At 36.6% G+C, this 23,757-nt stretch overlaps 1 protein-coding gene across 2 annotated transcripts; it reads left to right on the forward strand.

The window, feature by feature from the left end:
- Positions 1-459: 459 nt before the first annotated feature.
- LOC133547983 (galactose-specific lectin nattectin-like) lies at positions 460-11,724 on the forward strand. 2 transcript variants are annotated; one of them, XM_061893431.1, is made up of 5 exons: positions 460-566; positions 639-730; positions 2,642-2,764; positions 9,927-10,047; positions 11,534-11,724. In XM_061893431.1, the coding sequence occupies exons 1-5, from the start codon at positions 518-520 to the stop codon at positions 11,680-11,682; spliced, it is 534 nt and encodes a 177-aa protein (XP_061749415.1). In that variant the 5' UTR covers positions 460-517; the 3' UTR covers positions 11,683-11,724. The 2 variants fall into 2 exon arrangements, with proteins under 2 accessions (XP_061749415.1, XP_061749416.1); XM_061893432.1 differs by having other exon boundaries at positions 493-566; positions 9,948-10,047.
- The last annotated feature ends 12,033 nt before the right edge of the window (positions 11,725-23,757 follow it).

Below are 23,757 nucleotides of genomic sequence, written 5' to 3' on the forward strand. Positions count from 1 at the left end.
TGCCATCTACCATTTACCAATAAATTAGCTTCGAGGTCGGTAAGCACAACCGGAATCATGCAGTACATAAGGCACAGCGAGTTATAAGGCGCAATGTCAATTTTTTAGAAAATTCAAGGCTTTTCAGTGTGCCTTATAGTCCGAAAAATACGGTAACTGTTTTTTCTTTACTAGTCTCCACTCGATGTCATTCTTCTCCGACTGAAGCTTTACATAAAGAAACACGACAAGCACAACATGGCGCCATAGACACAAACACGAGATGAATTCACGGACATCGGATCTGTCCAGAGACTAAGACCTCCGACCCACTGAAAACTGGTCCACGATCCACTTTTGGGTCGCAACTCCCCGTTTTAGACCCCCTGCTCTGTTTCCTAAAAAGAAACGTGATTTAAGAATACCGTAACTCTCCGATTGTGTTCCGGTTTTGGTAAATGCAGCAAGTTTAAATGCAAGTCAAGAACTATTGAATAGATTGAATTCTTCTGAAAGTCTGGCTTTTCATGACCAATTCATGTTTTCTTCTTCTTCACAGTCGTCTGAAAATGAAGCCTCTGTGAGAAGTAGGTGACTACACATTCCACAAAAAGAAAGTTGTTTAATGCCTGCTTCTTTTTCTACATCTCGACTGCCAGATCCAGATAATCAGTGTCCTGAAGGCTGGACTCGGTTGGACAATCGTTGTTTCATCCTCGGTACGATACCAATGAATTTTACCGCAGCAGAGGTATGTTCTTACCATTCCGATCACTTGAACTTTTGTATATTTTTCTGCCTAAACGTCTCCTTGGATTCAGTTAGGGGGTCTGACTCCCGACACAACACCGATATTGTAGCCATACCTACTGGCCGATACCAATATCAATCTGATATGTTAGCACAATACATACCTCCTTGTATTCTTTATTTTGTAGTCAAAATCTCAGCAGGTTTCAATCCTCAGCCTTCCCGATAAGGTCTATTCAGGTGTACTGGAGAGGAGGTTACGCCGGCTAGTCGAACCTCGGATTCAGTGTGGTTTTCGTCCTGGTCGTGGAACTGTGGACCAGCTCTAGGTACTTGAGGGTGCATGGGAGTTTGCCCCAAACAGTTTTCACATGCTTTGTGGACCTGGAGAAAGGCATTCGACCGTGTACGCCGGGAAGTCCTGTGAAGAGTGCTCGGGGAGTATGGGGTAACGGACTGTCTGATTGTGGCAGTCCACTCCTTGTATGATCAGTGTCAGAGCTTGGTCTGCATTGCGGACCCGTTTCCAGTGAGGGCTGGACTCAGCCAAGGCTGCCCTTTGTCACCGATTCTGTTCATGACTTTTATGGACATCATTTCTAGGTGCAGTCAGGGCGTTGAGGATATCTGGTTTGGGTTTGGTGGATGCAGGATTAGGTCTCTGCTTTTTGCAGATGATGTGGTCCTGAAGGCTTCATCTGGCCAGGATCTTCAGCTCTCACTGGATTGGTTCACAGCCGAGTGTGAAGCGACTGGGATGGGGATGCTTTTGGGGAGCACTGTGTTGATATCTATAAATTTACTTACCTCCCTGATAGGCTTCCTACACACTTCAAAGATTGTTTTAAGACCAATTTGCAAGTTCATGAACATAAGAAAAACTAGGCAGTTGTGATCATGTTATGACCAAGTATTGAATTATTGTTTAGCATCCCCTGTCATTCTAGTACCCCCATCACCCCTCCCTGCCAGAGAAGAGTTGTACAGTCTAAAAGGTATGTGGGAGAAAGGATATTTTTTAGTCTATTAGTCCTGCACTTGGGATGAAGCAGTCTCGCACTGAACAAGCTCTTCTGGCTACTGATCATGTAGAGGTTGACTGGCATCATCCATGATGCTCAGTAGTTTTTCCACAGTCCTCTTCTCTGCCACCATCACCAGTGAGTCCAGTTTTATTCCGATCGCCTGATCAGTTTCTACAGCCTGGAGCTGTCCTTCTTAGATGTACTGCCCCCCCAAGCACACTACAACGTTTTACAGAACACTGGCAACCACAGACTGGTGCTACATCCACAAGAGTTTTTTTTACAGATGAAGGAGCGCAGCCTCCTGAGGAAGTACAGCCTGCTCTGTCCTTTCCTGTACAAGTGGTCTGTTGACAGTCCAGTCCAGCTTATTGTCCACCCACACCCCGAGGTACTTGAATGAGTCCAAAGTCTGTACCTCAACTCCCTCGATCACAATAGGTTGTGATTCCCAAAGTCAATGACCAGCTCCTTGGTCATTGACGGATTGAGCTGGCACCAGACAGCAAAGTCTCTCAGCATGCTCCGAAACTCCTCCTCTCTGCCATACCGTGGCCTATCGGTGAGGTAATTTGAAATCCAGGCCACCAGGCAGGGGTCCGCTCGCATTCTATCCAGCTTGTCCTGGAGAAGGTGGGGCTGGATCGTATTAAAGGCACAGTACCAGACAAACTGATCATCTCCGTCCTATCTTTGGCTGTATCACTCTTGGCCATTTTCCATTAATTACAGAGCTTCACTTTTACTCTGGTTCTGACTTTTGTTGTTGTTGTCGAAGCTTTACCCAAAACCAAATCCCAGAATGCTAGGTGGTTAAAAAGTCACTTGTGCCTTTTGGAGACCTTGACTTAGTTAATTAATTTATTTTACTCTCTTATCACTAATAGGCGACCTGCAACCAGTTTGGTGGGAATTTGGCATCCATCCACAACCAAGTGGAAGTATCAGTCATTAATGGGCTCACCTTCATTCGAGATATTTCTGAACCGTGGATTGGACTCCGGAATGAGGTGAAACAAAGTTGTCTTGTTCTCATAAGTATTTCGTATAGAACATGAAATATCCATCTTGTCACCCCCACAAAAAGGAAGGATGTGAGAGAATTGAGTGTTGCTACAGCGCATATCTACTTTATAAACACAGACGTATTCTCATTCAATGAGTTTTCTTTATTTTATTACTTTTTTACATCGGATATTGCGACTGAAGGCATCGAAACTACAAACGAACATATGCGGAGTTATGTACAAACCCCGTTTCCATATGAGTTGGGAAATTGCGTTAGATGTAAATATAAACTGAATACAATGATTTGCAGATCATTTTCAACCCGTATTCAGTTGAATATGCTACAAAGACAACATATTTGATGTTCAAACTCAAACATTTTTTTGTTGTCGCAAATAATCATTAACTTTAGAATTTGATGCCAGCAAGACGTGACAAAGAAGTTGGGAAAGGTGGCAATAAATTTGAGGGAAAAGTTGAGGAATGCTCATCAAACACTTATTTGGAACATCCCACAGGTGTGCAGGCTAATTGGGAACAGGTGGGTACCATGATTGGCTATAAAAGCAGCTTCCATGAAATGCTAACTAATTCACAATCAAGGATGGGGCGAGGGTCACCACTTTGTAAGCAAATTGTCGAACAGTTTTAGAACAACATTTCTCAACGAGCTATTGCAAGGAATTTTGGGATTTTACTATCTACGGTCCGTAAAATCATCAAAAAGTTACGAGAATCTGGAGAAATCACGATGATATTTCGGACTTTTGATCCCTCAGGCGGTACTGCATCAAAAATCCGACATCAGTGTGTAAAGGATATCACCACATGGGCTAAGGGACACTTCATAAAACCACTGTCAGTAACTACAGTCGGTCGCTGCAAGTTAAAACTCTACTATGCAAGGCCAAACCCATTTATCAATAATATCCTGAAACGTCGCCGGCCTGGCTTGGCCCGAGCTCACCTAAGATGGACTGATGCGAAGTGGAAAGGTGTTCTGTGGTCTAACGAGGCCACATTTCAAATTATATACGGAAACAGAGGACAAAGAGGAAAATAACTATTCGGATTGTTATAGGTGCAAAGTTAAAAAGCCAGCATCTGTGATGGTATGGGGGTGCATTAGTGCCCAAGGCATGGGTAACTTACACATCTGTGAAGGCACCATTAATACTGAACGGGCCATACAGGTTTTGGAACAACATATGTTGTCATCCAAGCAACGTTATCATGGACGCCCCTGCTTATTTCAGCAAGACAAGTGTTACAACAGCGTGGCTTCGTAAAAAAAATAATGCGGGTACTTTCCTGGCCCGCCTGCAGTCCAGAGCTGTCTCCCATGGAAAATGTGTGGCGCATCATGAAGCGTAAAATACGACAGCCGAGACCCCGGACTGTTGAAGGACTGAAGCTCTACATAAAACAAGAATGGGAAAGAATTCCACTTTCAAAGCTTCAACAATTAGTTTCCTCAGTTCCCAAACGTTTATTGAGTGTTGTTAAAAGAAAAGGTGATGTAACACAGTGGTGAACATGCCCTTTCCCAACTACTTTGGCACGTGTTGCAGCCATGAAATTCTAAGTTAATTATTATTTGCAAAAAAAATAAAGTTTATGAGTTTGAACATCAAATATTTTGTCTTTGTAGCATATTCAACTGAATATGGGTTGAAAAGGATTTGCAAATCATTGTATTCCGTTTATATTTACATCTAACACAATTTCCCAACTCATATGGAAACGGGGTTTGTACTTAACAAAAAAAGGTGAAATAACTGAAAACATGTTTTATATTCTAGTTTCTTTAAAATAGCCACCCTTTGCTCTGCTTACAGTTTTGCACACTCTTGGCATTCTCTCGACTGGCTTCAAGCGGTAGTCACAATAGGACTCGGAACACAAATGCAGGATTTGTGTTCCCACAAGGAAAAGGGTCCAAAAAGGGAGAAACTAAAACAGTCTATCAAAACAGAGCTTACCAACAAAATCTAAAAAAAAAAACTCAAAACACTCCGGCTGAGGAAGGAAAAAAGGTGCTAAGAAAACAACATGCAAAATATGACAAAAAGCACCTCAACGGAGGCAATGCTAAGAAGCTAATCTTACCTGACAAAAGGTTTGCAAACTCTTTGATTTTCACCATGCCCTCAAGTCACGCCCCTGTCCTCAGCCCTCACACCTGATTTCAATGATCACGGTTATTATTTAAGCCACAGTTACCAGGTAGTCAGTCTGGCAACTTCTACCTTCATGCCTTGCCACACTGTTTATTATTCTGTCCATGCCACGTAAGTTTTTGGTTTGTTATTCATGCCACGGTGCAAGTGTTTTTGTTTCACGTTTATAGCTTACAGCCTTTGTTCTAGTCATTTGTTTTTGTAGCCAAGTATTTGTTCTCCGCCATTGTGTGCGCCCTTTGTTTGCCTTTTTGTAGTTTGTTTGTGTTAGTGTTAATAAATCAAGATGTACCTACATTCACGTCAGGCTCGTCCTAAATATCCGCCGCGTCGAAGAAACAACCAAAGTCCAAGTCCATGCCTGACAGGAACGCAGGAGGTCTGCACAAAAAAGATACGAAACACTCCGGCACAGGAAACAACATGCAAAATATGACAAAAAGCACCTCAACGGAGGCAATGCTGAGAAGCTAATCCAACCTGACAAAAGGTTTGCAAACTCTTTGATTTTCACCATGCCCTCAAGTCACGCCCCTGTCCTCAGCCCTCACACCTGATTTCAATGATCACGGTTATTATTTAAGCCACAGTTACCAGGTAGTCAGTCTGGCAACTTCTACCTTCATGCCTTGCCACACTGTTTATTATTCTGTCCATGCCACGTAAGTTTTTGGTTTGTTATTCATGCCACGGTGCAAGTGTTTTTGTTTCACGTTTATAGCTTACAGCCTTTGTTCTAGTCATTTGTTTTTGTAGCCAAGTATTTGTTCTCCGCCATTGTGTGCGCCCTTTGTTTGCCTTTTTGTAGTTTGTTTGTGTTAGTGTTAATAAATCAAGATGTACCTACATTCACGTCAGGCTCGTCCTAAATATCCGCCGCGTCGAAGAAACAACCAAAGTCCAAGTCCATGCCTGACAGGAACGCAGGAGGTCTGCACAAAAAAGATACGAAACACTCCGGCACAGGAAACAACATGCAAAATATGACAAAAAGCACCTCAACGGAGGCAATGCTGAGAAGCTAATCCAACCTGACAAAAGGTTTGCAAACTCTTTGATTTTCACCATGCCCTCAAGTCACGCCCCTGTCCTCAGCCCTCACACCTGATTTCAATGATCACAGTTATTATTTAAGCCATAGTTACCAGGTAGTCAGTCTGGCAACTTCTACCTTCATGCCTTGCCACACTGTTTATTATTCTGTCCATGCCACGTAAGTTTTTGGTTTGTTATTCATGCCACGGTGCAAGTGTTTTTGTTTCACGTTTATAGCTTACAGCCTTTGTTCTAGTCATTTGTTTTTGTAGCCAAGTATTTGTTCTCCGCCATTGTGTGCGCCCTTTGTTTGCCTTTTTGTAGTTTGTTTGTGTTAGTGTTAATAAATCAAGATGCACTTACATTCACGTCTGACTGGTACTAAATATCCTCCGCATCGAAGAAACAACCAAAGTCCAAGTCCATGTCTGACAGGAACGCAGGACAGAAGGAGGACGAGACTTTTGTAAACCTGAGGGAGGGTGACACAGGTGGACACGATCAGGCAATCAGGAAAGACGTCAGACCAGTGGAACAGGAGGAAGGGCAAGTGATCTGAAACGAGAGGGGGAGTCTGCATTTCAAAATAAAACAGGAAATGAAAAATCAGGAAACCCCGGACGAGACTTCACCCAGGTGTGACAGTCACCTCAAATGGTTTTCACTTCACAGGTGTCATAGTTTCGATGCCTTCAGTGACAATCTACAGCAACCTTTTTGAAACCAAGAGCTACTTCTTGGGTACTGATTAATGCGAAGGGCTACCAGTTTGATACACACTTAAATAAATTGCCAGAAATAGCCAATTTTCTCTATTTACCTTTAATACATGAATCTATATATATATATAAAAAATGGGTATTTCTGTCTGTCATTCCGTCGTACATTTTTTTTCCTTTTACCGAAAGTTTTTTGTAGAGAATAAATGATGAAAAAAACACTTAATTGAACGGTTTAAAAGAGGAGAAAACTGGAAAAAATGAAAATTAAATTTTGAAACATAGTTTATCTTCAATTTCGAAATTGGCGGAGACAAGGCCAGGGTCCAAGGGCAAGGAGACTAAGACAATCGGAGGGGCCCATTTTTGCTGCAGCCTTCCTCCGTCTTCGTGACCGTTGTGGATCTTCCATGCGACCATTGACCGTCGAGGTCTTTTCCGACCAAGGAGACGCGTGGCAAGGGAAACCCAGGACGACCGGGACCACCTCACAGCCAGAGGAAGCTTCATAATTCAACCAAAAAAAGAAGAGAAAAACTAGCTAGTTCGAATCTTTTTGAAAAAATTAAAAAAAGAATTTATGGAACATCATTAGTAATTTTCCCTGATTAAGATTAATTTTATAATTTTGATGACCTGTTTTAAATAGGTTAAAACCCAATCTGCACTTTGTTAGAATATATAACAAATTGGACCAAGCTATATTTCTAACAAAGACAAATCATTATTTCTTCTAGATTTTTCCAGAACAGAAATTTTAAAAGCAATTCAAAAGACTTTAAAATAAGACTTAAATTTGATTCTAAAGATTTTCTACATTTTCCAGAATAATGTTTTTGAATTTTAATCATACGCATGAAAAAATATTTCACAAATATTCTTCGTCGAAAAAACAGAAGCTAAAATGAAGGATTTAATTAAAATGTATTTATTATTCTTTACCATAAAAAAGATAAATGTGCATGAACATTGATCAGGAAAGACGAGGCAGGAATTTAAAAGGTAAAAAGGTACATGTGTTTAAAAATCCTAAAATCATTTTTAAGGTTGTATTTTTTCTCTAAAATTGTCTTTCTGAAAGTTTTAAGAAGCAAAGAAAAAAAAAATACATTTATTTAAACAAGTGAAGACCAAGTCTTTCAAATATTTTCTCGGATTTTCAAATTCCATTTGAGTTTTGTCTCTCTTAGAATTAAAAATGTCGAACAAAGCGAGACCAGATTGCTAGTAAATAAATACAATTGAAAAAAATAGAGGCAGCTCACTGGTAAGTGCTGCTATTTGAACTATTTTTAGAACAGGCCAGCGGGCGACTTATCTGGTCCTTACGGGCGACCTGGTGCCCGCTGGCACCGTGTTGGTGACCCCTGCTCTAAAGTATAATGTAAATAGTCACGGAAATAAAGAAAACACATTGAAATGAGAAAGTGTGTCCAAACTTTACTATTTATTTCAAAACAAGTACTTCAAGGACAGAGCTTTGGGTGCAGCGTCTCATTTTTCCAGGGGGGTCCTCACAAGTACAGAAAAACATACATCACTATAACACGCAACACACAAAAACACACTGCTCGTCTAAGTCCACAGCCAAACCCCACCAGCTGACATACATAATCTGTCAGGCTTGCCACTGACAGTTTGTTTGTGTTTTAGTTTTTCCTCTGTGTGTTTAGTATTTCCTGTCCTCAGTTCCTGTCGGCCCTCTTATTTTGGTTCAGCTTCCTGTTTGTCTCCCTGAGTGCTTTGTTTCCCCTCAGCTGCGGCTGATTGGCACCGGGCCACACCTGGTGTCAATCAGCCCGCTCCTTTCTGTACCTGCTTTGTTCCCCCAGTCAGTGCTGGATTATTGATTCGTCGACGTCACTTCTTGTCGCTCTTGTGATGTGTCATCGCTCCTGTGGTGTCGTACCTTGTCTTGTCTATGCAGCGTTGCGGTAAGCTATGTTTGATTGTGGTTTTTAGCCTACTGCCTTTTGTTCCCTGCTTCCAAGTTTGTTTTTATATTACACGTACCACTTCTGTTTCCTGCTCGATTCTTGCTAGCTTCCATGCGGTGAGGGACGTCTTATTTGGGGTTTTTCTGTCTTGTGGTTTTAATTTGAAAAGTAACTCTCCGCTCGTTTCAGGTCACTTGCCCTTCCTTCTGTGTCGTCAGTCTGACGTCATCCCTGTTTTCTGATTGTTTCCCTATTACCTTCATGTGTTTTATAAGCTCACTCCTCCCTTTGTTCTGTGCCAGATTGTCTCGTTTATTCGTGCTCTCTAGCGTCCGTGTCTTTGTCCATGCCTTGCCTTGTCTTCTGCCTATGTCCCTTGATCCTGAACCCCTTTATGAATATTTTGAGTTTTCCTTTCTTCCTCCTCAGCAGAGCGATTTTGGTTATTTAGTTATTCAGCCGCAGTGGTAAGTTTCAGTTAAAATTTTTTCTCTCATTCCTCAACTTTTTGAGTGACTATTTTTGTTAAAAACTTTATTAGATTAGGTAGTGTAGAACATTTCATAGATGTTATTTTGGTCCTCCTGTTGGAGTGTTTTTTGTTAAATACTGTTTATAGCATTTACGGCGTCAATTATAGTTCTTCTTTACTTTTCGGTTGTTCCTTCTTTTTCTGGAACCTTTTCGCCGAATAGTTTTTTTTTTTTTCGTTGTGATAATGTTATTTCTTGACTTTGGAGGTAAAAGGAAGTTGTCAAAATAAAAGCCTGACTCTGCATCTGAGTCCAATCCTTTTATCAAAGCGTGAGACATGCAACGTTCCCTTTTGTTTTCTAGCTCCCATGCTAGCTCCCTTAGTTTGTTATCCGCCTCGTGCGCGCTTTGTGTTAGTACCCTTTTGTTAGATCTTGTTCTATTATTTAAATTAAATGATATTTTCTTATTCAATGCCTGCCTCCTTCTCTGCATCTTGGGGTTCGTCAGCAACAAACTCTGACATATTCCATAGTAACAAAACACAACAACGACAGCGCTTTAGATGCAGCATCTCATTTTTCCGGGGGTCCTCACAAGTACAGAAAAACATACATCACTATAATACGCAACACACAAAAACACACTGCTCGTCTAAGTCCACAGCACTCCACATGCCAAACCCCACCAGCTGACTTACATAATCCATAGTAACAAAACACAACAACATCAAAAGCAACAAAACAACACTCCCCTTCTCCCTTAGGGACTGGAAGCTTACAATCTTGACAGTAAACATTTTAATAATGATGTGTTTAGTTCTTGCAATGTCATGAACAGGTGGATTTGGATTTGTCTTGGACTGACCAATCAGAAGTTGACTTTTTTTTGAGGCCGTCCGACAATGATGGAGAATGTGGAACACAGAATGTTGACGACGGTATGAGTTATATTTCTTTATCTTGTTTAGGGCTGGGCAGTTTTGACGATATACAATATAAATGACATTTAAAGATGCGCTATGGACTGGACTCTCACACTAACATGTTAGTGGGAGTCCAGTCCATAGTGGATCTAACATAATAGTGGGAGTCCAGTCTCACACTATTATGTTAGATCCACTTTGGACTAGACTCCCACTATTATGTTAGATCCACTATGGACTGGACTCTCATTAATATGTTAGAACCACTATGGACTGGACTCTCACTATTATGTTAGTGAGACCGGACTTTCCCACTATTATGTTGGATCCACTATGGACTGGACTCTCTCTATTATGTTAAATCGACTATGGACTGGACTCTCACACTATTATGTTTGATCCACTATGGACTGGACTCTCACTATTATGTTAGATCCACTATGGACTGGATTCTCACTAATATGTTAGAACCACTATGGACTGGACTTTCACTATTATGTTAGATCCACTATGGACTCGACTCTCACTATTATGTTAGATCCACTATGGACTGGACTCTCACTATTATGTTAGATCTACTATGGACTGGACTCTCTCACTATTATGTTAGATCCACTATGGACTGGACTCTCACTATTATGCTAGATCTACTATGGACTGGACTCTCTCACTATTATGTTAGATCCACTATGGCCTGGACTTTCTTACTATTATGTTAGATCCACTATGGCCTGGACTTTCTTACTATTATGTTAGATCCACTATGGACTGGACTCCCACTATTATGTTAGATCCACTATGGACTGGACTCTCACTGTTATGTTAGATCCACTATGGACTGGACTCTCACTATTATGTTAGATCCACTATGGACTGGACTCTCACTATTATGTTAGATCCACTATGGACTGGACTCTCACTAATATGTTAGAACCACTATGGACTGGTCTCTCACTATTATGTTAGTGAGACCGTACTTTCCCACTATTATGTTAGATCCGCTATGGACTGGACTCTCACTATTATGTTAGATCCACCATGGACTGGACTTTCTTACTATTATGTCAGATCCACTATGGATTGGACTCTCACTATTATGTTAGATCCACTATGGACTGGACTCCCACAGTTTTATGTTAGATTCACTATGGACTGGACTCTCACTATTATGTTAGATCCACTATGGACTGGACTCTCACACTATTATGTTAGATCCACTATGGACTGGACTCTCACAGTTTTATGTTAGATCCACTATGGACTGGACTCTCACTATTATGTTAGATCCACTATGGACTGGACTCTCACTATTATGTTAGATCCACTATGGACTGGACTCTCACTATTATGTTAGATCCAGTCCATAGTAGATCCAACATAATAGTGAGAGTGTAGTCCATAGTGGATCTTGCTTTTATTTAGAATACAACAGGAACCATTTTATTTGTACATTGAACATCAAGACCTTAAAATGAAGTTTTTACTTTTTTGTGTTTTTCAGGGGAAACCTTTTGGAAATTCTCTCCTTGCGATACGGAAAGACCATTTGTTTGTGCCAGAGACGTGTACCAGTGTGTGTCCATCTGCATGCAGGAGGTGGGGCCTTTGACCTTCCCGCAAGAATTACAATCTACAAATCCCCTGATATAAGAACAACAAACAAAAAATGAATAAATTAATCATTCATTTTAATGATTTCGTATCCATTTATTTTGTGTGTTGCTGCATGGAAGACTGATGCAGAGTCTGCAAGCTGGCTGTGAAAATCATCTTTTTAAAAAACATATTTATTGACGAATGATGACGAAGTGGCCAGGGAGAGGAAAGTGTGGGCTTCCCTGCTTAGGCTGCTGCCCCCGCGACCCGACCTGGGATAAGCAGAAGAAGATGCAGTCCATAGTTGATCTAACATTATAGTGAGAGTCCAGTCCATAGTGGATCCAACATTATATTGAGAGTCCAGTCCATAGTGGATCTAACATAATAGAGAGAGTCCAGTCCATAGTGGATCTAACATAATAGTGAGAGTCCAGTCCATAGTGGATCTAACATAATAGTGAGAGTCCAGTCTATAGTGGATCTAACATAATAGAGAGAGTCCAGTCCATAGTGGATCTAACATAATAGTGAGAGTCCAGTCCATAGTGGATCTAACATAATAGAGAGAGTCCAGTCCATAGTGGATCTAACATAATAGAGAGAGTCCAGTCCATAGTGGATCTAACATAATAGTGAGAGTCCAGTCCATAGTGGATCTAACATAATAGAGAGAGTCCAGTCTATAGTGGATCTAACATAATAGAGAGAGTCCAGTCCATAGTGGATCTAACATAATAGTGAGAGTCCAATCCATAGTGGATCTAACATAATAGAGAGAGTCCAGTCCATAGTGGATCCAACATAATAGAGAGAGTGCAGTACATAGTGGATCTAACATAATAGTGAGAGTCCAATCCATAGTGGATCTAACATAATAGAGAGAGTCCAGTCCATAGTGGATCCAACATAATAGAGAGAGTCCAGTCCATAGTGGATCTAACATAATAGTGTGAGAGTCCAGTCCATAGTGGATCTAACATAATAGTGTGAGAGTCCAGTCCATAGTGGATCTAACATATCAGTTATAGTCAAGTCCATAGTGGATTCGACATAATATTGTGAGAGTCCAGTCCATAGTGGATCTAACATAATAGTGAGAGTCAAGTCCATAGTGGATCTGACATAATAGTGTGAGAGTCCAGTCCATAGTGGATCTAACATAATAGTGTGAGAGTCCAGTCCATAGTGGATCTAACATAATAGTGTGAGAGTCCAGTCCATAGTGGATCTAACATATCAGTTATAGTCAAGTCCATAGTGGATTCGACATAATATTGTGAGAGTCCAGTCCATAGTGGATCTAACATAATAGTTAGAGTCAAGTCCATAGTGGATCTGACATAATAGTGTGAGAGTCCAGTCCATAGTGGATCTAACATAATAGTGTGAGAGTCCAGTCCATAGTGGATCTAACATAATAGTGTGAGAGTCCTGTCCAGTCAAGAGGTTTGGTCAACAAACTCACCCAGAAGTTTGTGGATGGTTATTGTTGACAGAACCTGCTTATTTTGGTAACATTGGAAGTTATTAGTAAAAATGGAGGCTTCTCAGAGGGCGAGACATAACTCCTGGAAATGACTGGCTTAGAATGGCCGAAGGTATAGATGTGAGTCCTTGGCAGAAGACAAGGCCAGGGTCCAAGGGCATGGAGACTAAGACAATTGGAGGGGCCCACTTTTGCTGCAGCCTTCCACCGCATTCGTGACCGTCTTTTTCGACCAGGGAGACGCGCGGCAAGGGAAACCCAGGACGACCGGGTCCTCCTCACAGCCAGAGGAGGCTGCCAGACCTCCGGACTGTCGGAGGACCGCCTACGGTGCGCTTACCGGCACTTGCTTTTCTCCTCAGGGTGTGCTCCCTTAGACTTTTGTCTTCTCAAACCAAACCACAAGGCAGATGCCTCAACCCCCATGCGTGTTGTTACACAGATGCACCACCAGAGGGCAGCACACCACCACGTATTGTAAGGGAAACCACACTGCATTTTTGCTCTCATGTTATTTAACGACAGTAATAGTTTAAAAAAATATATTTTTTAAAGGCCAACGCTGATGTACAAATCACATTTATTCCAAACTAACATTAACTTGATCAACGGTGGCAGTTTTATGATAAAAAAAATAAAACAAAAAGTGCATTTATGCGAAACTTGCAAACATAATGAGGATATTAATGTTAATACCTCATCAAGACATAAAAATGGGGTCCCGCAGTACTTTTTTGGGGTCCCAATTTTTTTTTTAAACCAATGATAAATGTTATATCTCACATTCTATATTGGGTTTGGGAAAAAGGTTATTTAAAAATATAATACAAAAAAATGTAAAATGTTTATGCATATGTAAATGTGTTTAGTTATAATTCATTCACTTTCTTTTTCTCTTTATTTTTCAAGTTTAGGAAAAATGTCATAGAAATTACTTAAGTCATTTAAAAAAATGATATAAAAATAAATACAATGTTTATGCATATGTAAATGTAGTCAGTTATAAACATTCGTTCTCTTTTTTCTTTTTTCAAGTTTTGTAAAAAGGTTTTCATAAATGCTACTTAAGTCATTTAAAAAAATAATGTTGGCCCTGCGATGAGGTGGCGACTTGTCCAGGGTGTATCCCGCCTTCCGCCCGATTGTAGCTGAGATAGGCGCCGGCACCCCACGCGACCCCAAAAGGGAATAAGCGGTAGAAAATGGATCGATGGATGAAAAATAAATAATATGTTTATGCATATGTAAATGTAGTCAGTAAAAAACATTCATTCGCTTTCTTTAATTTTTTTTATTTTTTAAACGTTTTTTTCAAGTTTTGGAAATATGTTGTCATAAATGTTACTAAAATCATTTAAAACAATAATAAAAAATAAATAACATTTTTATGCATATGTAAATGTATTCAGTTATAAACATTCGTTCTCTTTTTTCTTTTTTCAAGTTTTGTAAAAAGGTTGTCATAAATGCTACTTAAGTCATTTAAAAAAATAACGAAAAATAAATAAAATGTTTATGCATATGTTAATGTAGTCAGTAAAAAACATTAATTCGCTTTCTTTTTTTTTTTTTTTTTCAAATGTTTTTTTCAATTTTTGGAAATAGGTTGTCATACACGTTACTGAAGTAATTTAAAACAATAATAAAAAATAAATAAAATTTTTATGCATATGTAAATGTATTCAATAAATAAAAATTCATTCACTTTTTTTTTTCTTTTAATTATTTTTTCAAGTTTTGGAAAAAGGTTGTAATAAACGTTAATAAAGTCATTTAAAACAATAATTAAAAAAAATAAAATGTTTATGCATATGTTAATGTAGTCAGTAAAAAAACATTTATTCGCTGTCTTTTTTTTTATTTCTTTAAATGTTTTTTTCAAGTTTTGGAAATAGGTTGTCATAAACGTTACTAAAGTCATTTAAAACAATAATAAAAAATAAATAACATTTTTAAAGTTAATGAATATTTGCAAACAAAATTTTTTTTACCAGTTTGAACATGAAATATGTTGTCTTTGTAGCATATTCAACTGAATATGGCTTGAAAAGGATTTGCAAATCATTGTATTCTGTTTGTGTTTGCATCTAACCCCATTTCCCAACTCAAATGGAAACGGGGTTTGTACTACATTCAAAAATGTACCCTGGTCTTGACATCATTACAGTCCCATACAAATAGCCGCCATATTTATTTTCAAGACAAACAGTGACAGAATACATTATCTCTTCAACGTTTTACAGACCAGGGACCCCCAAACTGATCCAGAGAAGGAGGATGCACCCTCTACTAAAATTGTGATGCTGTTTTAAATTAAACTGGTTCTAAAGACACCTTGTTATTGTGCAAGACTGTACTCTAAGATATTGAGATAGTACAATATAGAGCTGCTAATAGCCAGAGCACTAATCGCTATTTGACAACTAGTATGCTAAGTGCTAGCTGGCAACTGCAGCGCTAATTGTTAGCTGACAACTAGCATCGGTGGTTATCTTAAATGTTAAGTGAATACCACAATATAAGTATTCATGTTACTATAGTGAGCCAAGGGGCCATGCCAAGGTTATTTTTTAACTACACTACAATCTACTAGATCCATTGTATTGTGTATTTAAAGACACTTTCGGTAAATTTGTGGAAGATAATATGAAAAAAGATACAAACCAAAAGGCTAGTCATACCAAAGACTATAAAAATGGACCCATTACCTCCCTGCTTGGCACTCAGCATCAAAGGTAGGAAGTAAGGGTTAAATCACCAAAAATTATTCCCGGGCGCTGCCGCCGCTGCTGCCCACTGCTCCCCTCACCTCCCAGGGGGTCAAATGCAGAGAATAATTTCGCCACACCTCGTGTGTTTGTGAAAATCATTGGTACTTTAACTTTAATGAACCAAACATTTCACCTTCAGTACCTCTGTTGAAGACCTTTGCATTAAATCGTTACAATAAGTCCTCATTAGGGACGGCGTGGCGCAACCCGAGGGTCACTGGTTCAATCCCACCTAGAACCAACCTCGTCATGTCCGTTGTGTCCTGAGCAAGACACTTCACCCTTGCTCCTGATGGGTGCTGGTTGGCGCCTTGCATGGCAGCTCCCTCCATCAGTGTGTGAATGTGTGTGTGAATGTGGAAGTAGTGTCAAAGCGCTTTGAGTACCTTGAAGGTAGAAAAGCGCTATACAAGTACAACCCATTTATTTATTTATTTATTATTTTATGCATATGTAAATGTATTCAGTAAATAAAAATTCATTCACTTTTTTCTTTTAATTATTTTTTCAAGTTTTGGAAAAAGGTTGTAATAAACGTTAATAAAGTCATTTAAAACAATAATTAAAAAAAATAAAATGTTTATGCATATGTTAATGTAGTCAGTAAAAAAACATTTATTCGCTGTCTTTTTTTTTTTTTTTTTAAATGTTTTTTTCAAGTTTTGGAAATAGGTTGTCATAAACGTTACTAAAGTCATTTAAAACAATAATAAAACATAAATAACATTTTTATCCATATGTAAATGTATTCAGTAAATAAAAATTCATTCACTTTTTTCTTTTTTTTTCTTTTAATAATTTTTTTCAAGTTTTGGAAAAAGGTTGTAATAAACGTTAACAAAGTCATTTAAAAGAATAATGAAAAATAAATAAAATGTTTATGCACATGTAAATGTAGTCAGTAAAAAACATTCATTCGCTTTCTTTTTTTTTTTTTTTCAAATGTTTTTTTCAAGTTTTGGAAATAGGTTGTCATAAACGTTACTAAAGTCATTTGAAACAATAATAAAACATAAATAACATTTTTATGCATATGTAAATGTATTCAGTAAATAAAATTTATTCACTTTTTTCTTTTTTTTTTCTTTTAATTATTTTTTCAAGTTTTGGAAAAAGGTTGTAATAAACGTTAATAAAGTAATTTAAAACAATAATAAAAAATAAATAAAATGTTTATGCATATGTAAATGTAGTCAGTAAAAAACATTGATTCGCTTTCTTTTTTTTTTTTAAATGTTTTTTTCAAGTTTTGGAAATAGGTTGTCATAAACGTTACTAAAGTCATTTAAAACAATAATAAAAAATAAAAACATTTTTTATGCATACGTAAATGTATTCAGTAAATAAAAATTCATTCACTTTTTTCTTTTTTTTTCTTTTAATTATTTTTTCAAGTTTTGGAAAAAGGTTGTAATAAACGTTAATAAAGTCATTTAAAACAATAATAAAAAATAAATACAATGTTTATGCACATGTAAATGTATTTAATTATAAACATTCATTCACGTTCTTCCTTTTTTCTTTCTTTTAAAATATGTTTTAGAAAAAGGTTGTGGTTAGACATTACTTAAGTCATTTAAAAATAAAAAAATAAAAAAATAAAATGTTTATTCATATTTAAATGTGTTCAGTTATAATTCATTAACTTTCTTCTTTTTTTTCCTTTTTTTTCAAGTTTTGGAAAAAGGTTGTCATAAACGTTAATTAAGTCATTTAAAAAAATAATAAAAAAATTAAATAAAATGTTTATGCATATGTAAATGTAGTCAGTTATAAACATTCGTTCTCTTTTTTCTTTTTTATGTATTTTTTTTTTCTCCAAGTTTTGGAAAGAGGTTGTCATAAACGTTACTTAAGTCATTTAAAAAAAATAAAAAAAATGTTTATGCATATGTAAATATATTCAGTTATAAGTCATTCGCTTTCTTCTTTTTTTTCTTCTTTTTTTTCAAGTTTTGGAAAAAGGTTGTCATAAACGTTAATTAAGTCATTAAAAAAAATAATAAAAAATAAATAAATGTTTATGCATATGTAAATGTAGTCAGTAAAAAACATTCATTCACTTTCTTTTTTTTTAAGTTTTGGAAAAGGGTTGTCATAAACGTTACTATAGTCATTTAAAACAATAATAAAAAATAAATACAATTGTTATGCATATATAAATGTATTCAGTAAAAAACATTCATTCACCTTTTTTTTCTTCTTTTTATTTAAGTCATATAAGTCATTAAAAAAATAAAAAATAAATTAAATGTTTATGCATATGTAAATGTATTTAGTTATAAACATTCATTCACTTTCTTCCTTTTTTTCTTTTTTTTTAAATAAGTTTTGGAAAAAGTTTTCGTAAACATTACTTAAGTCATTTTTAAAAATAACACAAAAGAAATAAAATGTTTATGCATATTTAAATGTATTCAGTTATAATTCATTCACTTTCTTCTTTTTTCTTCTTCTTTTTTTTCTCCCAGTTTTGGAAAAAAGTTGTCATAAACGTTACTTAAGTGTTTTTTTAAAAAATAATAAAAAATAAATACAATGTTTATGCATATGTAAATTTATTCAGTAAAAAAATATAAATTCACTTTCTTTTTTTATTTCTTTATTTTTATTTTTTTTTTTAAGTTTTTCAAAAAGGTTGTCATAAATGTTACTAAAGTCATTTAAAAAATAATAAAAAATAAATAAAATGTTTATGCATATCTAAATGTATTCAGTTTTAAACATTCATTCACTTTCTTCTTTCCTTCACAGATTTAAATTTTACCGCTGCCGGTATTTGTTTTTTCTATATGTGTATTTAATAAGTTGTAGGTATATTTATTTCAGTATAAAAGTGTAAAAAAGTGTTTTGCTTGGTTCATGAAGTGATGGTCATGGTGTGCCAGGGCATGCATGCATTATTTATTTAACGCTTAAGTCTCTAGAGTCAACTTCAGATTCTAAGTTTGTTTTGTTATTTTCCGAAGAAAAATGTGTTTTTGGGTTTTTTTTTTATGGCAAACACACAAAATATGCAAAATCTTCCACAAAAAAAAATATTTTTCAAAGTGGAATATTAGATGTGAAGTAATCGGAGCCTTGGATAGATCAATAATTCATAAAAAAAAACGTTGATTTTGATTCAATATTATGTTTTGAGCAATGACATTTTTAAAGGGGAAAAAAAACAGTTTTGTTTTATTATAACTTTTTCTAGATTACATTTCTCCTGTAAGCTTTTTTTATTTTAACTTTTTGTCATGTTTTTGTTTATTTTAACTCTAAAGGCCTAGTGGCCACATGCGTGGACAGCACCTTTTAGCTCTTATTTCCAAAAGTGTGTACACTACCGAATTGGGGTCTTATGGCCACTTATGTGGACACTTATACTGCCATCTGGTGGTGTCAGAAGAGTACAACATACAATGGAATTTGGGAAAAAAAGGTGTAAAAATAAGAATAAGCATGAAGTACACGTTAGTGTACTTGTGGACTAAGTACATCATATCAAAAGATGATTCTTATTTTTAATTCTAATTAGGGTCCAATTAGCCCAAGTAGCAAAAAGAAAGAAAGAAATGTAAACAAACAGCTGGGGCCTTAAGAGGTTAAGTCATTAAAAAAAAAAATACAAAAAAAAATGTATGCATATGTAAATGTGTTGAGTTATAAACACACAAAATATGGAAAATCTTCCCCAAAAAATATTTTTAAAAGTGGACTATTAGATGTGAAGTAATTGGAGCCTTCGGTAGGTCAATAATTCATAAAAAAAAACAAAAAAACATTGATTTTGATTCAATATTATGTTTTGAGCAATGACATTTTTAAAAGGAAAAAAAACTGTTTTGTTTTATTAGTCATTATTGCAACTTTTTCTAAATTACATTTCACCTGTAAGCTTTTTTTTTTTATTCCGCCTTTTGTTATGTTTTTTTTGTTTCAACTCTCAAGGCCTAGTGGCCACATGCGTGGACAGCACCTTTTAGCTCTTATTTCCAAAAGTGTGTACATTACCGAATTGGGGTTTTATGGCCACTTATGTGGACACTCATACTGCCATCTGGTGGTTTCGGAAGAGTACAACATACAATGGAATTTGGGGAAAAAAAAGGTGTAAAAATAAGAATAAGCATGACGTACACGTTTGTGTACTTGTGGACTAAGTACATCATATCAAAAGATGATTCTTAGTTTTTATTCTAATTAGGGTCCAATAAGGCCAAATAGCAAAGAGAAAAAAAATGTAAAAAAACAGCTGGGCCCTTAAGAGGTTAAGTTGTTTTGAAAAATAATACCAAAAAAATAATAAATAATGTTTGCATATGTAAATGTATTCACTTATAAACACACAAAATATGCAAAATCTTCCACAAAAAAATATTTTTTAAAATGGAATATTAGATGTGAAGTAATTGGAGCCTTGGATGGGTCCATAATTCCTAAAAACATTAATTTTGATTCAATATTATGTTTTGAGCAATGACATTTTTAAAAGGAAAAAAAACTGTTTTGTTTTATTAGTCATTATTGCAATTTTTTTCTAAATTACATTTCACCTGTAAGCTTATTTTTATTCCGCCTTTTGTTATGTTTTTGTTTGTTTCAACTCTAAAGGCCAAGTGGCCACATGCGTGGACAGCACCTTTTAGCTCTTATTTCCAAAAGTGTGTACACTACTGAATTGGGGTCTTATGGCCATTTATGTGGACACTTATACTGCCATCTGGTGGTTACATAAGAGTACAACATACAATGGAATTTGAGGGGGAAAAAAGGTGTAAAAATAAGAATAAGCATGACGTACACGTTTGTGTACTTGTGGACTAAGTACATCATATCAAAAGATGATTCTTAGTTTTTATTCTAATTAGGGTCCAATAAGGCCAAATAGCAAAGAGAAAAAAAATGTAAACAAACAGCTGGGGCCTTAAGAGGATAAGTTATTTTGAAAAATAATACCAAAAAATTAATAAATATTGTTTGCATATGTAAATGTATTCACTAATAAACACACAAAATATGCAAAATCTTCCACAAAAAAATATTTTTTTAAATGGAATATTAGATGTGAAGTAATTGGAGCCTTGGATGGGTCCATAATTCCTAAAAACATTAATTTTGATTCAATATTATGTTTTGAGCAATGACATTTTTAAAAGGAAAAAAAACTGTTTTGTTTTATTAGTCATTATTGCAATTTTTTTCTAAATTACATTTCACCTGTAAGCTTATTTTTATTCCGCCTTTTGTTATGTTTTTGTTTGTTTCAACTCTAAAGGCCAAGTGGCCACATGCGTGGACAGCACCTTTTAGCTCTTATTTCCAAAAGTATGTACACTACTGAATTGGGGTCTTATGGCCATTTATGTGGACACTTATACTGCCATCTGGTGGTAACATAAGAGTACAACATACAATGGAATTTGAGGGGGAAAAAAGGTGTAAAAATAAGAATAAGCATGACGTACACGTTTGTGTACTTGTGGACTAAGTACATCATATCAAAAGATGATTCTTAGTTTTTATTCTAATTAGGGTCCAATAAGGCCAAATAGCAAAGAGAAAAAAAATGTAAACAAACAGCTGGGGCCTTAAGAGGATAAGTTATTTTGAAAAATAATACCAAAAAATTAATAAATAATGTTTGCATATGTAAATGTATTCACTTATAAACACACAAAATATGCAAAATCTTCCACAAAAAAATATTTTTCAAAGTGGAATATTAGATGTGAAGTAATTGGAGCCTTTGATAGGTCATAATTCCTAAAAACATAAATTTTGATTCAATATAATGTTTTGAGCAATGACATTTTTAAAAGGAAACAAAAACTGTTTTGTTTTATTAGTCATTATTGCAACTTTCTCTAAATTACATTTCACATGTAAGCTTTTTTTATTCCGCCTTTTGTTATGTTTTTGTTTGTTTTAACTCTAAAGGCCAAGTGGCCACATGCGTGGACAGCACATTTTAGCTCTTATTTCCAAAAGTGTGTAAAGTACCGAATTGGGGTCTTATGGCCACTTATGTGGACACTTAAACTGCCATCTGGTGGTGTCAGAATAGTACAACATACAATGGAATTTGGGGAAAAAAAAGGTGTAAAAATAAGAATAAGTATGACGTACACATTTGTGTACTTGTGGACTAAGTACATCATATCAAAAGATGATTCTTAGTTTTTATTCTAATTAGGGTCCAATAAGCCCAAATAGCAAAGAAGAAAATGTAAACAAGCAGTTGGGGCCTTAAGAGGTTAAGTTGTTTTAAAAAATGACATTAATTTTGATTCAATATTGTGTTTTGAGCAATGCCATTTTTAAAAGGAAAAAAAAAACGGTTTTGTTTTATTAGTCATTATTGCAACATTTTCTAAATTACATTTCACCTGTAAGCTTTTTTTTATTGCGCTTTTGTTATGTTTTTGTTTGTTTTAATAGTATTGGAAGGCATTAAAAAAAAATCCATCCGTCGTTATTTTTCATATTGATTGTGCACGATGGGCATTGTTTTTTTGTTTTTTGTTTTTTTTTAAAGTGCAGTTCCCCTTTAAGAAACAGACTCCGCCAATCTGAACTTCCAAGAACACATGTTTGAGCGACTAAAATATCCGAGGGTTCACGCTGAAACCTAGGAGTTGTGCTCTCTTGGAACGGCGCGGTTGTTCTTGACTGGAGACATATTTACGATGCGTTCAAGGACCGCTGGACAGAGCAGGATGTCCCGCCTGCCAGGAATAATAAATAATAGATGATATTTTTCATTTGAACTCATCCTAACATGCTGCAGTGCAAACCAACATTTAAAACAATTGAAGCTTGGACATCAAAGCGTGGGAAAACAAAGCTGCCTCTATATCGACTATATTGACTTATTCCTAACCCATAGGGTTTAATCTGATTTTAGTCCACGTTTTGCAGCTATTACAGCTTCAACTCTTCTGGGAAGGCTGTCCACAAGGTATGGACAATGTGTGTTTATAGGAATTTTCCACAATTATTACCAAAAGCGCAATGTTGTGGTTGAGAAGGCCTGGCTCTCAGACTTTGTTCTAATTCATCCCAAATGTGTTTTTATAAGGCTCAGGTCAAGACTCTGTGCAGGCCAGTCAAGTTCATCCACACCAGACTCTGTCATCAACTCGTCAACAACTCTTTTGGGAAGGCTGTCCACAAGGTTGCGGAGTGTGTTTATAGGAATTTTCCACCATTCTTCCAAAAGCGCATTGTTGAGGTCGAGAAGGCCTGGCTCTCAGTCTCTGTTCTAATTCATCCCAAAGGTGTTTCTATAAGGCTCGGGTCAAGACTCTGTGCAGGCCAGTCAAGTTCATCCACACCAGACTCTGTCATCAACTCATCAACTCATCATCAACTCATCACCTCATCAACTCATTAACTCATCATCAACTCTTTTGGGAAGGCTGTCCACAAGGTTGCGGAGGGTGTTTATAGGAATTTTCCACAATTAATACCAAAAGCCATTGGTGAGGTCGAGAAAGCCTGGCTCTCAGTCTTTGTTGTAATTCATCCCTAAGGTGTTTCTATAAGGCTCACGTCAAGACTCTGTGCAGGCCAATCAAGTCCATCCACAACAGACTCTGTCATCAACTCATCATCAACTCTTCTGGGAAGGCTGTCCACAAGGTTGCGGAGTGTGTTTATAGGGATTTTCGACCATTTTTCCAAAACCGCATTGGTGAGGTTACACACTGATGTTGGTCGAGAAGGCCTGGCTCTCAGTCTTTGTTCTAATTCATCCCAAAAGTGTTCTATCGGGTTCAGGTCAGGACTCTGTGCAGGCCAGTCAAGTTCATGCACAAAAGATTCTGTCATCAACTCATCATCAACTCTTCTGGGAAGGCTGTCCACAAGGTAGCGGAGTGT

Source organism: Nerophis ophidion, unplaced genomic scaffold (assembly GCF_033978795.1).
Source record: "Nerophis ophidion isolate RoL-2023_Sa unplaced genomic scaffold, RoL_Noph_v1.0 HiC_scaffold_322, whole genome shotgun sequence".
NCBI lineage: Eukaryota > Metazoa > Chordata > Actinopteri > Syngnathiformes > Syngnathidae > Nerophis > Nerophis ophidion.